Consider the following 15,018-nt stretch of genomic DNA (forward strand, 5'->3'; position numbering starts at 1 on the left):
ATGAATGGAGCTGCTTGAAGATACTGGTGAGTGAACTCCTTACAGCACTAGAACAACCCCTCTTTATCACACAACATGATTTTACATTAAGTTAATTTGTTAACAGGTTCAGGAGCAGGGCCACGCCTCAACCACACCTCTAATTATCTGCCAAGCCGACTTATACCTGGTCAAACCTTCCTGCTTCTGTTTGTCTCAGATTTCTTGACCCTTTCCCTTCCCTTCATCCATCAGCCTCCTTTCCTCATACCTACCAACATTCCTTCACCCTCTCATCCCTTATTTCTTTATCTCTTCTTATTCAATCTGGTGCATACCTCTCCCATGTCTCATTCTACCGGTACCGTCTGGGGGGCCTGTAATCAGCTCTGGTGGAAAAACACCTGAGACAGAGCCCCCACACTGAGTCTCCCTCTGCCCAATGTCCAGTACATCCTCCCAGAACAACAGAAGACATCCCTCTTCCACTTCACCCCCCGCTTTCATCCATTCACCAGACCTCAACAACTAACGACTCCTGAATTACAATTAAACATTTAAACGACATATTGTTGTGGCGTGGTCCTTGCTAGTGAATCCATCTTAAAGGGATAGTGTGACATTGTAATGCTGTCTCGCTGAGAGTTAAATGAGAAGATTGACATACATGAAGCTCAACCTAGGAGACACTTAGCTTAGCCTATCTTAGCAAGAAGACTGAAAACAGAGGGAAATAGCTCATATGTTTGTTAAATTTGTATTTGAGAAAGCAAATAAAATTTGCAGGTGTATGGGCACATAACTTTTTAGACGCCAAACTACCTTATAAGCGCTGGAAAACTCACACAACTGCACACTATTATCCTGCACACAAACACACACACGTTACATCGGACTGCAGCAGATCAGCTTTCCATGTTCGTACATACACAAACGCCCATGCAGCCATGATGAATGATACAGGACCAGTTCATTCTAGTGGTTTGCTGCACCACTGAACTCACAACATCAATCTCTGAGACCAGCCTGTACCCCCTCTCCCAAGATAACAGCAAATCACACACTAATCGAAGTATTCAGAGTATAAAATGCGAGAATAAAACCTTTACTCACTTGTGCTAGGAAGACAACACCCTCTTCCACAGCCATGTTCACTTTCCCTCACTCTTTCTTCCTCTCCTCTGTATGTAGAGGAGTGAAACTTGAGCTCAGAGTGGCCGAGCAGCCAAGCAGCCAACCAGTCATCTACTCAGTCAGTCAGTCAGTTAGCTCTGTCCTTATCCTAACTTCGTGGACATCCATCCCACTCCAGAGGAAAGAGCAAGGTGCCATTGACTCAGGCAACAAGTCAAAAAAAAAAAAAAAATCAAAGCACACCAACAAATGCGAGCACTGCAGGTAGCAGATACAACAGTTCCTTCCGCTGTCTGGTCGATGCCCTACACATCAGAAAGAGGGATGCTGGGAGGAAGAAGTAGAAGGGAGGGGAGGGTGAGGATGAAGGGTGGAGAGGCAAGGAGAGGAGAAGGGGTCTCTGTAACTCTTCAGTGGTGAGTAAACAAAGCGTCTTGCAGTCTTTCACGCTGCGGAGAGGACACATAACAAATCCCCTCTGCTGCCTCGCTCTCCCGCCCTGTCCCTTCTCTATCTCTCTTTAAAAAAAAAATGTCAACAAGAGTAAATCCCCGCCGCCTCGCAGAAGCCGGCCCCTGCCCCAGAAAGCACCTTCGAGCGGGGAGGGTGCAGGAGGAGCATCCTGACTTACCATAATAGCTGAGGCTTCTCCCTCCCTCTCTGCCTCCTTCCTTTTCTTCCTCACCTTCATTTACTCTGAAGGGGGGTGGTGGCGGCGGTGTTGGCAGTGGTGGTGGGGGGTGTCAGTGTGATCTTGATATCCAAGGTTGGGGAGGCGAGCAGGGAGAGGGGCCTAACCGAAAATAGCAGCTGAAACAAATACTTTAGCTAAAATGACTGGACTGTGATATGTCAACCCCCCTCCTCATCCCTCTTGTTATCCCACCCACTATCCCGCTCTCCCTCCCACTCATTCTCTCTGGTTCACTCTCCCTTCCTCCCTCAGTCTCTACCAGCAGCTCTTTATTGTCATCCTGCTTATCAGCTTTTTTCCCCCCTAACAAAGACCAGTGTGACTGAGTGGGGTGTGAGAGTAAGTCCAGCCTTGGCTTGCTCTACCTGGTTGCATGAAATCAACCAGCGGGATCTCAAAGCATGGCAGCTAACGGTAGTGTGTCTGCTAGGGGGGGTTACGAATCCAATAACAGTAGAATAACAATAACACCAGATGCTATTTTGGGGCGAGTGCATGGTAAGGGGGGGGGGGGCACCCCTAACAGTCAATGGGGACACTTTAACAGAGGATTAGGGGCTTTTCCTTTGGTATTAGGGACACCCTCTGTCCTCCTACCTCTCACCCCTCGGCAGACACGCCCCACTGCGGTCAGCTGAGTGGGAGCTGGGGAGGAGAAGCCCACCCCCACTGATTTCTCCTCAAATCCTGCTCATAGCTGAGCCCCAGCACAGCAAGGCAGCAGCCAAGTGTACTCGCTGCTCTCCTGGAGAATGCACATGGATCTGATCACTATCTGTGATCTAAGATAGCCCAGGTTAAGCGTAACATGAAGCGTAACTACCGTGTCCATGTTATATGTTTGATCTTGGGTTATTACACCTGTGGGTGGATCTGATTATCTTATCTTGGAAAACCACCCACAGCGGCATAGTGTTCTCACACTGTTTTACATTTAGGAAGCTAAACTGTTTTCCACAATAGATCGACGCCTATCACAATTAGACCATTGGTTCCCATCCTGGGGATTAGGACCACCCAAAGAGGTCACAAAATCAGTGGCCATGAGATGAGTAATTTGGCAGAAAAGAATAAAAAGTTTTCCCTAACTGATAGAGAAATTGTTTAAATCAAACCATCTGAGAACGGGAACTGCCCATTGGTCCGACATCCCATTGTTCCGACCATATTAAACCCATTTTTACGAAGTCCGTTCCGAAATCATCATGATGCCCTGTGGTTAGGTCTGGTTAGGTTTAGGCACAAAAACCACTTGGTTAGGGTTAGAAAAAGATCATGGTGTGGGTTAAAATGAAAAAGAAAGTGACAAACACATAAGCTGTGAGCCTGCTTCACCTCAAGCCTTTCCCAGCTGACCCAGAGCCGGTCACGGCGCACCATACGCCCGCCGCGAGCCGTTCAGCACCGCGGACAGTCAGACTAATGGGATGTCGAACCAACGGGCTGTCGGACCAATGACATGGACCCCTGAGAACTCATAGATGAAAGGAATAGTTTGACATTTAGCAAAATACATTACTCCCTTTGTTGCCGAGAGTTAGATGAGAAGATTGATATCATACAAGACTGACATCCGTACAAAAACTATAAAAACAAAGTTGCCTGGCAACCCGTAAAATCTTCCAGCAATGACTGCACCTGGCCAAGAAATTGTCCTGCGTATAACTGCCCAGAAAACTTGAGGTCTCATTTACAGACATTGCGTACGCACAAAACAAGGCCTGAAAGAGGCGTACGCTACTTCCCTTGGAATAGTTGGGATCTATAAAAACAGATTTGATGGGAGAAACTTTGACCCATGCTTACAAACATTTTGGAGATTTTGTACGTACGTACATTTTTAGTGTGGAACCTAAGCACTGTTTTATAAATGAGACCCCTGCTAGACTTCAGTTTTGACATGGATTACAATCTCGGGACCCATCGGCTATTGGTCTGACGATGATATAACCTCGGCAGGCAACAGCCAATATTTCAGGGGTTTTGGTGCAGCCACAAATATCCGGGCCAAGACTTCCTCTTCTGTGTGCTGGTCATTTCAGCTGTCTTTAGAAACAGATATCTGCATACAGCAGATGCAGTTTAAAAAAGCCAGTAAAAAACTAAGAGATGGTAGCTGATGGGTACAAAGATTGGACGCATTGTTTACCTGAGTCTTAGGGCACATTCACACAAGGATAGTCCGGGGGACTCGGTTCGATTGGGTGGGGGGATGGCAAAAAACCTTCATTTTGGGCTGGTATTGCTGGAAATGACCACTGACCAGGAAGAAAAAAGCATGAGGAAGAAGAAAACCTGGCTCATCATTTGGCCAGGACCGAAACAGAAATCCATCCCCTTCAGCCGGCTTGGTCACCGCAAAAACAATGGAGCAACAACAAATTTCTGCAGTCTTGGGGTAAGCGCCTGCACGTCTGCCCACCACGGACTATCCAGCAAACCAAAAGGGTTCACTTGCGAGTGAACCAAGACCGCCAGTTTTCAAGCAGACCAGGGTTCGCTCATTTGGTCCTCACCAGATTTTGAATGAACTCCAAACGAACCGAACCATCCATGGAAGTGGACCGGGGTTTGTTTAAAGCGGATCAAATAGTGACTAGTGTGAATGCGTCCTTAAACGTGATACTACTCAGACCACAAACAGAAACCGGAGCACTTCTCATGTCAGAACTTGTCCTGTTGCATGCAGATTTTGCACAAACATGCAGATACATATTTATAGAGATGATGAAATGAGATAAAACACAGTGAGCTTTAGTGGTGCTGGTAGGTGGATTTACAGAGTCAGGCAGACTGTTTTCCCCTGTTTCCAGTCTTTATGCTAAGCTAAGCTAACAAACTGCTGACTGTAGCTTTTATCTAAGTCAAAGCAAATAGATTAGATCTTGCCTTATAAGCATAGGGAATAAATGATGAGTAATATGTGGTTATGGATGGTTAGACTAAACTAAAACACTCAAGAAAAGATCATGATCATGTCAAAAAAAAAAAAAAAGCTGACCAGTGGTCTGTGTCTGGATGCAAACTTTGGCCACTGGCACAAACGTCAGACCCATAAAATTGGAAAATTGGTCAATAAAAGCATAATTTGAGCGTACTCAGCTAAACAGAATTGATGGCTATCAGTGGAAAAGCTGCTCTCAACAGCTGTGGGCATTAACTTCCAGCATGGAAAATCCCTGGGACACACCGCTATGTGGTCACTCTTTCCCTCCGCCTGCAGTATTTTGATAATAAATGATAGACACAGTTCATCAGTATCACACCCATATACTGTACGTGTTATATATAGCTGTTGTTCTGGTAGTGTTGCCTGTAACATCATACACACAGACGTACGGCACAGTCAGTCACATGCAGTCATCCCTCCCTCAGCCACTGCTTTCACATTCTGTCCCTACTCCAGAGGAATGGCACCACTGCATCATGGGTACTTTCCTGTGCTATCAACTTTCAGACGAGAGATAAAGAGCGTCAGAGACAGTCAGCGAGGGTCAGAGACAATCAGAAGGAGAGGCAGAGAGTGGTGTATGTGAGAGCTGACACAGGAGTGACAGATGCTCTGGACCAGAAGAGTTGAACATGTGATTGGTTGATCACAGGCCCTTTCACGCTTACACTGCAGCGAGCAGCCCTCCTTGGAAACGACAGGGTTACCATGGCTACAGGGGGAGGTTACAGCAAAAGAGGAAGGGAGTAAAGCCTACTTATGGAAAATTATCTCTTTTGACTGACACAGTTGTGTCACTGTGTCTCGCTCACACTCAGCACCTCAGTCATTCTTATGTTAGCGTCTGCCAACAATCACACACTTACGTCATCAGAGAGATATTTTACTGGTGTTATTTTACATCGTATTTATGCATTTGCACAGTTGTGTATTAGAGCACTGAAATCACATTATTAGCAAGAAGTAAAAAAAAAAAAAAAAAAAAAGACAGAGAGGTCATTGTGAGTAAAACCCTTAAGCACATATTTGTGTATATGTATGCAGATACATCTATGCTCTTCAATGTTTGCCATGTAACTATTTAACTTTCTGTTTCTCACAGAAGACTAAAGTTGTTTTTTGTAGTTTGTTTTTTCATTTTTTTCTGTGATTATTTTCCTTTTTTCTTTGATTTTTTCAGTTTATTCATTATTAAAAATCTGATCTGAAGCTGGATGAACTAGCCTACTTGTTATATGTCCTGGAAAATGTACCTAATGTACAAAAAATACAATAAAAGGTAGCCAAAATCACTTTTTATTTTTCTATTTTATTATCCTCCTTTTTTTCCTTCATTTTTTTCCATTTTATTTTATTTTTTGTTTTATTGTTATTATTTTACACAACATAAACTAGCACAATTTATTAATTATCTAAATCTCTATCTGATTATCTATCTATTATCTATCTGATCTGAAGATAGATGTCCTGCAAAATGTATATAATGTACATAATGTACAATAAAGACAATAACAGGTAACCAAAGTCACTTTTTTCCTTCTTTTTCTTATTATTTTTCTCTTTTTTTTATTGATTTATTATTTAAAATCTGATCTGAAGCTGGATGTACTACTTGTAATATGTCCTGGAAAAACAATTAATGGTGGTCAAGGTCACCTTTGAATTTTGTTTTTGTTTCCATCTTTTCTTATTTTCCTTTTTTCCAGTTTATTTTCTTTTTTTATTTTCTTTTTTTAAACAAGACAAATTGCATACACAATATATAGCAACATAATTTATTAATTATTTAAAATCTGATCTGAAGATAGACATGCTACCTCTTAAATGTCCTGGAAAATGTATATAATGTACAAAATGCACAATAAAGACAATAACAGGTAACCAAAGTCACCTTTTTTCTTCTTTTTCTTATTATATTTATTATTAAAAATCTGATCTGAAGCTGGACATACTACTTGTTTTAAGTCTTGTGTACAAAATGTACAATAAATACAATCAAGACAATAAGAAGTGACCATAGTCGTATTTTTATTTTGTTTTTCTTTCTTTCTTTTATTATCTTCCTTTTTTCTTTATTTTTTTCAGTTTATTTTATTTGAGCGACAAATAACATACACAACATATAGCAACACAGTTTATTAATTATTTAAAATCAGAACTGAAGCTAGATGTGCTACTTGTTATATATCCTGGAAAATGTAATAATAATGTACAATAAAGACAATAAAAGGTAACCACTTTTTTTTTAACTTCTTTTTGTTATTATTTTTCTCTTTTTTTCTTTTCTTTGTGGATTAATTATTTAAAATCAGAACTGAAGCTTTTTATCTGTTTGGAAACTCAATAAATTAGTCATCATACAATATTAATACAGACCATTTCTAGAAATTCAATTGAGAAGCCATTTACAGATAAAACTGCCAGATGGGAATTAGGAACAGGCGATACTGACAGTAATCATTATTGGTGACTATCGCTAATCAAATAAGTAGAATCATTTACTCATTCATTTAATAACGCTAAAACACACTACAACCATGAAAACCTGGCAGAAAGGCAACATATATTCTTATATCAAAATATGGAAATCCAAGACAATATTTGCTCTTATACTGCAATGTATACATCTATTTTCCACCAAGAGCTTCTCAGTACTGACTATTTTTAAGTATGATCAATGCACTCAAATTATACTGCAGAGTACCACATTAAAAACACTGTAATATTTCTTGGAAGTCGTGCTTTGTTCCAGAACTGTATTATGCTGATGACATCCAGCCCTAAAAAATCAGATATGCTTATATATTCAAAGGGAATAGAGATAGCTCTGGGCAAATCCCATCATCTCCCGGCTGGCTTTCCTCTCCTGGAATCACAAACACACTCAGCCATCTCAGAGGAGCCGTAAAATATCACACGAGCCCCGTACTGGGGAGTATCCTCAATATTTGTCGGGGAAACATACAACACAGCAGATATTTACTGCTCCTGCTGCACGGAGCTCGCTCAAGGGCACAGCTCCCCTCTGTCACCTGGGACATGAAACCGGCGGGGGAGGGAGGGGAGACGGAGAGGAAGTGAGTGAGGGAGGGAGGGAGCGGAGAAGGCAGAGAGGAAGGGTAGAAGGGAGAGATAGAGGAGAAGAGGAGGGAGGGGTCTTGAGGAGGAAAATAGGTGAACCATTCAACTAGAGCAGCCAGTGGATCATTAAACACAACCTCCTAGTTTTAGTATGTAAAGACTCATTATTAAGTTATTACTTTATTGGAAAAGGCCCACAAATATCTATTAATAAATCCTGCAATTCCGTTTTTGTGCTTGTTCCCAGGTATGCTGAGGTGACATACATCTGTAAAATATTAATAATTTACAACCTTATTATCATATGTAGTCCCACAGTTCTCTCACTGCTGCACACACGCAGCCTCCTGTCTCCCTACTGTCTGGCACTGGGAACAATAACGCTGACACTGACGTGGGGAGAACTTGAATGTCGCATTGGATTTCATCCAACTGACTCGTCAGCTGTACCGGTGAAATCTACACACTAGTGCACCGCGCGCAATCAATAGCTGTCCCGCCAAGAAGTCACCCTAAAACGGGCTCCAGGAGAGCAGAGGTGAGAGGGTGAAATACATACAGAGGAGGGGCTGAGAGGAGAGACTGTAAAAGAGTGGCAGAAAAGTCCCTCATGTCAGAAACAGAAAAGAGAGGAAGACACATAGATGGCGACAGAGGCATGGAGTTAGAACACAGAGGGACAGGGCTCAGGGCCAAGAAGTGACAAGGGACCAAAGAAAACTAAACAACATACCAGAGTTTAGTTAAATCTGGCACAAAGTCACAGACGTCAAACTCCTCCTCCCTCTTCCTCCTCCTCCTCCTCCTCCTCTCAACCTCTGCTCTTTCTCCTCTAGCCTCCGTTTGACCCACAGCCGACTCTGTTCAACAGTCAAACACTGGACTCTGGTGGACAGTCTCCTGCATGACAACTGTGTGAAGCATCACAGGTATCTCTCTGACATTTTATTCAAGTGCCTAAATCTTGTTTTAGCATGACAAAAATTAAAAACAGAACATTTGAAAAGGCTTGTATATGTTTTTGCATGCTTAGATCTGAGGGAAGTGTAGATCTTTAAGGTTAACTTGGACTTTATGCTATATTTTTAGGTTCAAATTTGACTTCATGCTCATTTGATGCACGTCTCTTTATCCTTTTATCTTTTATTTGCCATTTTGTAAGTTTAAATGTCTGTCTAAATCAATGGTTCCCAACTGGTGGGTCACTGGTCCATTCTGAATGGACGGCAAGTGACTCACAAACCTGTCACGGAGGATATCTGTCACTTTATTTTGAAGTACGGTGAATTTCTGGCACAGAGCTTTTATTTCTAAGTGCAGTTTCCTGCTGTAGAGTTAGAGTCTAACAGACAGCTACTTGACAGAGACAGCAAACTAACTCAACAACATGGCCAAACACAAGTATGACACTGAAATATTAAACTGTGTGGACCTTGAACTAATGACTAAGGAGAAATCTGGACCCCGTGGCTGGACCAGTTGGGAACCACTGGTCTAAATATTATTCCTTTTATTAGCCTGTGTATGAAAGAGATTGAACTGCCCTCACTGGAGACGCCGTAATAAATAAAAGATAAATGAAAAAGATGCATTCCCATTACATTATACTTATTGTGATCATTAAACCTGCAGTAACTGTTTTTTTGGCCACTTGAGGTCAGCAGAAACAAGCTGTGAACACATCACTGACATATTATCATATTTAAGTTGATAGGGCAAACTTAGCAATCAGTTGCCTATTTACATTTCAGCAGATACAGAAAACATTATCATTCATTTGTAGTCACATTTCTGTCCACCTGATGAATGTAAGCCCAATACTCACTCTCCTATAGCTGTTATTTTGGTCTCTATAAAAACAGAAATATCTGTCTCTTTAGCCGTTAAATGCTCCACTGTTTTCCCCAGCTGTATCCGTTTGTCACTTGGTGTTGAGCAGGTAGTGCACAGTGGAGTTTTAAAGCTTTTTCTCCCAAAAAAAAGCTGGCTGCTGTGGCAGAAAAGACCACTATGTGAGTGGTGAATGGAGACAGTTAAATTGTGGGCTGTAAAACCAAAACACTGAGCTGAAAGATGCTAAAAGGCACAGTACATCTGAGAGGAGCTGCAGAGTCGGTATATTATTAAACACAGTCATTCAAACCATTGCTGTTATGATCACTTCATGAATGAATGAGTTCCCATGCACTCAGTCTAGAACTTAACACAGTTTAAACATGTCTTTTACCAAACAGACCTCCAGGTTACACCTAGCCTTTGTCTCATTTCAATAATCCACAGTTCACATTGCTGAGAAGTGAAGCCATCTCAAGGTAATGACTCAGAGGAAGTCAATAAACCGTCTTAAAACACCTTTGTGTCAAAAAAAAAAAAAAAAATCTCTACAGAGACATTTTCTTATGAGTGACTTTCCACTCTTTGTGATACAGTAATGGGACATAAAAATGCAAATGACTAACCAGTAGATGGACTGAAATGACTATTCCCAATAATAAGAGTCAATCTTGTGTGAACAGCAGGTAGTATAGGTACACGAGCGGCGGGAGCTGAAATTGAGATGAGTTGTACTGTAAGTGTGTGTGTGGCTACAGAGAGAGAGAGAGAGAGACAGGTACCTGTGACACATACATTTATGAATTTCAATAAGTGTGTGGGAAAGATGTGACAGAGAAACAGGTCAGTCCATCAGAAAATAGGAAACAGGCTTATGGTAGAAACAATGATATCACCAAGAATCCTAACTGCAAACCTCCGTAACTACTGTGGTCCCCTGCTTCCCCCTCTTCCGCGTTAATGGAGGCATGTTCGCTCAAAATACTACTGAATGACAGCCCAGTGGCGAGGAGGATATCTTGGCATTGTATGTTTATGAAAACCACAAATACATGAACATTTGTACGTTTTATATGTATTCTATCAACATTTCTAAAGTGATGTAGCGTATGAGTGGACGTTGTCATCAGGAGGTGGATTGGATGGTGCAAACAATTGTTCGAGACCTGCAAACAACAAACCTGGTTGCTTTTTAGCAAGTCAACGCTGTGTTTCCATCTGCTTTTTAGCAACCAAATATGGGTGTTCTTTAGGGAACTGTCACTGCTTCTTGGTGCCAAAAAAGCTGTCGTTTCTTACCAAGACATCGCTGATTCTTTAGCCATGATTGTGGCACCAAAACCAGGTTTTATAAGCCAAAAAATGATCTTTTCTCCAGATAACCAAGTGTGTTTTATTTGCCGAAACCCAACCACAAGTTAACCACAGCACTGTTGAAATACAAAGTCTCAGTGTGTCTGCTACTTAGCAAACGTACAAATGTAAACCCCCAGAAATGAAAGAATGGGTCAAATATGTTACAAAATCTGCCGAATCCATGCTGACTAGGATGACTAACCGTGCTCAAGGACCAATCTGGAGGGATTTTTGGAATTATTTTGCAGTCATTTTTTAACAGTCACATACCAACCTAAAAACCCAAAATCAATAAAAATTTGAATTATAAGAAAATAACACACAAATATAACATATACATGATTTGCAGAATCATACAATGCCAACATTTTTTTTAGCAACCTGGCTGCAAATGAAGTCTCTCTGACTCATCATTACAGCCACATGCTTCCCTAGTTGCACACATGGATTGATGCTGTAATTTAGACTCAATAGCAAATCGGACTGCTATCGGATACACGCATACTTTACACACACAGATACATGGCACAGGCACGCAAAAAGAACACAGATCAATTCTTTCTTCTCTCTTCTGTTTCTCGAGCTGCTGTATGAACTTGAGCAGGCTGAACTAATACAACATGATCAGTCTAATAAAACGATTGACTTTTTCCTAAATTTGTCAGTTTATAAGGGGACTGTGTCGATTTGAGCTGTAGGGTATCTGTTACAAGGACGTTAGATTTGCCACTGATCCAGACAAGGAAGAAGAACAAGAAGATGCAGCCTGCCCCAAGAACGTACTTATTTTCGTCTTCTTGCTACCTGAAACTGTTCTGTGTTCTGTGCTGCTCTGGTAATGTAGCAGAGAAGAAAATGTCTCTCTAAGTCTCTTTGAAAACAGTTTGCCAAGGTGCATGATTAAACCACTTGATCAACTGTAGACGTCCATTGCTCAGCTCAATTTGTTTAAATTAATTTCTGGTTGAAAAAAGTGGTAGCGATGGAGGGAAAGATGTGAAAAGGCTTTAAGAATCGCCTTCTTTCCTTTGAGGTCCTTCTGCCTCTCTCCATCAAATCTTTACCAACCTCCCTGTCTCTTCTCTCTCCCATCCGTCTCACCCTACTGCACGCATTTCGTCTCGGTCAGCGTGTCCCATTTCTCCAAGTTCCTCCCCTTTGTCTTTCCCATACCTTTTCCCTTTTCCCACAGTGCACAGCTATGACCATTCAGTACCTCCAAATTACATGTGTTCCCCATCCAGGTCTCCTCTGAGCCGAAATGTCAGACTTTTTATCTGGGTCTGCATGTGTGTAACAGACAGGGAAAAACTGTCCAAACCACCTGACATCAACAAGTAACTCTGCCTTCTACGCGTCCTATCTGTTCCACTGTGTTAGCACCACAGCTGGGCTACAGTGAGTGAAAGTGCTTTGGACAGAGCGAGAGACTGAATGTCCATCTGGCTCCCAAATTCGACAGGGCATGGTTAAATTGAAGTAAAGATGACTTTCAGACTTTAATGACTTTTGAAGGTGTCTCTCGTGATGTTTTGCCAGTTTGCCTGTCCATTTCCCTTTCCAATGCCCTGTTGGTTGGCAATTTCTGTCAGATTGACAGCGCTGTATCTACAGTAGGTGTGTGAGTTTGTGAGTGTGTACAGTGTGTGAGTGTGTGAGTGAGTGGTGATAATTATCTCCCTGCTGAGACCCCTACAGCAGACAGAGAGGCTCTTCTCCAGACATTATGGACAGGGAAAAAGCCCAGTCTAAAAGCTTCTTGTCCACATTATCACTTCTTACAAAAAAAACTTTGTCTCCAGTGAGAAGAAAAAAGATTCTGTATTCTTGTTTGCATCCAACTAATGTCAGTCTTACACCATACAAGTTTTCAAGCAATTTCGCTGTCACAGACAAATTTCAAATTCATTCACTTTCTGTAACCGCTTATCCTGTTAGGGCGTTGGACCTCATGGCGATGGGGTGAGAGGTCGGGTCCTGGACAGGTCACCAGACTATCACAGGGCTGCCACATAGAGACAGACAACCATTCACACTCACATTCACACCTACGGACAATTTAGAGTCACCAAATAATTTGCATGTCTTTGGACTGTGGGAGTAGCTGGAGTACCTGCAGAAAACCCACGCTAGCATGGGGAGAACATGCAAACTCTGCACAGGAGGACTCCCCCACCTTGGGTTCAAACCAGGAACCCTCTTGCTGTGAGGTGACAATGCTAACCACTGCACCACTGTGCCGCCAATTTCAAATGTTGGAATATAATCGTGAGAGTCTGACCTCAGTTGGTGCATGCTTGCGACCAATCTCGACCGTTTAGTGTAAGGTGGTCATAAAACTCCGTCTGAGCTGTCTTAGATCAGTCTTTTTCTTGTCTTTACACGTTTAATATCAAGTTTTTAGCCTTGGCTCATCCAAATAGTGAAGTTCAATGATATTAACATTGTTAAAAACTAATAGATCCTGCTCTCTCCAGCACCAAACAAAAAGCAGCAAACCAGGTAGACAGTTAACATGGAGGGGACTCGAGAGGTGCAAGAACATGAACAAGTCTCAAACAAGAGTTCATGTTTAATTTGGTGTGTATCTGATCCACCAACCAGCACTTATTTTAGTCAGAAATCATAAATTTTGAAACTGTTGGCCTCTAATTCCCAATTCTCCTGCTTAAATAGTGCAGGTAATCAACAGACGCTGGTAGCAGGTTGAAGAGGCAAAATTTAAGATGTAATACTGGTACGCAAATGAAGTTTATCTTTATAGATAGTTTATAGACACTGTCGGCATATGACACCTTATATCTTGTGTTTCTAGAGTTTTTGCGGACACATAAGGAGTTGTTAATATGTCATATTTCTAAAAGGGAGTTTGTTGTAATGTTTTCCACCAGGAGCAGGAAGGGAAATAATCTCAAAAGAAATCTAGTTGTAGTCTTGCAAATATCAATCCGCCAAGATCCCGTCTTTGCAAAATCTTATAGTGTGTGACTCACATTGTCTTTAGATGGCAGAGGATGTCACACTTCAGTCTTTTAAAAGCATTTTCAAAGTCTTCTCAAAGTCTTCTGGTGTATGGCAGGCACTAAACGTCTTAAGTTTTTAAAACTTTAAAATGGAAACAAGGGAAACTATAAAAACAGTGAAAGCGTTTAATGTGGTGCACACTTGCTCATGATGCTTTTAAACCGAGAGAACCAGACAAAGCAGTTGCAGAAACTCCCCTGATAAATTATTAAAGCCGTGCAGTTTGACAGATAAACACATGCCTCTCTGCCAGTCAAAAACTATGTTGTAATCTTCCAACTAGAAATTCCCACAGCAAAGAGCCGGAGAACAAAACCAGGCAGTCATCGTTGAATAAAGTCTGTCAGTGAAAACAAAACAAAATCTGTTGTAAATGTCATTTTCTGTAGTTTCCGCCATAACATTTTGATAGCTCATAAAGCTATCTATAAAACAGAAAACAGAGGTCTGTTATTTTGGCTTGTCGGGCGGCGCTGAATGAAGTGAAGAGTGCTGTAACTGTTTTCGCCTGATCTTTGGCAGCCAGAGAGCACCAGACGAGAGCAGACCACGAGCCATCTGTCCGCCCTGAACCCCCCCCCCTCCGTCTCCACATAGCACGCACACACACACACGGGCAGATACAAACATGCACACAAGGACCTATACTAAACACACACACGGATGGCTCAGTAAACATGTTAAAATTAGGGGACAATATTCTAATCCGCCATGATCACCCTTTGACACCAGGCCAACGGGACCAAATGCTCCATCCAGAGAGGAGAAGAGGAAGATGAAAGAAGCATTGTGAAGAAGTACGACAGTGAAAGGGGATTTACATTCACCAGTACAACTGCTGATCTTTCGTTTATACTAAATCTGTGTACCCTCCTCCACAAACACAAAGGTTATTACACATTACAGTTTCCCATACTGGAGTAATGGTCTCTCAGATCCTGGTGTTTCTGCTTGGCAAACAGAAGGC

General features: G+C 41.9%; 1 protein-coding gene across 49 annotated transcripts in view; it reads right to left on the reverse strand.

The window, feature by feature from the left end:
• LOC117247896 (ankyrin-3-like) overlaps positions 1-15,018 on the reverse strand; it is a 172,376-nt gene that overhangs the window by 88,674 nt on the left and 68,684 nt on the right. Inside the window, exon 1 of one of the 49 annotated variants that reach the window (XM_078160766.1) lies at positions 1,093-1,352. The exons of 47 other annotated variants lie outside the window; for them this stretch is intronic. In XM_078160766.1, coding sequence (XP_078016892.1) covers positions 1,093-1,128 — 36 coding nt within the window. In that variant the 5' untranslated portion in view covers positions 1,129-1,352. Of the gene's footprint in view, positions 1-1,092; positions 1,353-15,018 lie in introns of those variants that run through there. One more of the 49 variants, XM_078160768.1, reaches the window with a different exon arrangement.

This window comes from Epinephelus lanceolatus, chromosome 17 (assembly GCF_041903045.1).
Source record: "Epinephelus lanceolatus isolate andai-2023 chromosome 17, ASM4190304v1, whole genome shotgun sequence".
Classification (NCBI taxonomy): domain Eukaryota; kingdom Metazoa; phylum Chordata; class Actinopteri; order Perciformes; family Serranidae; genus Epinephelus; species Epinephelus lanceolatus.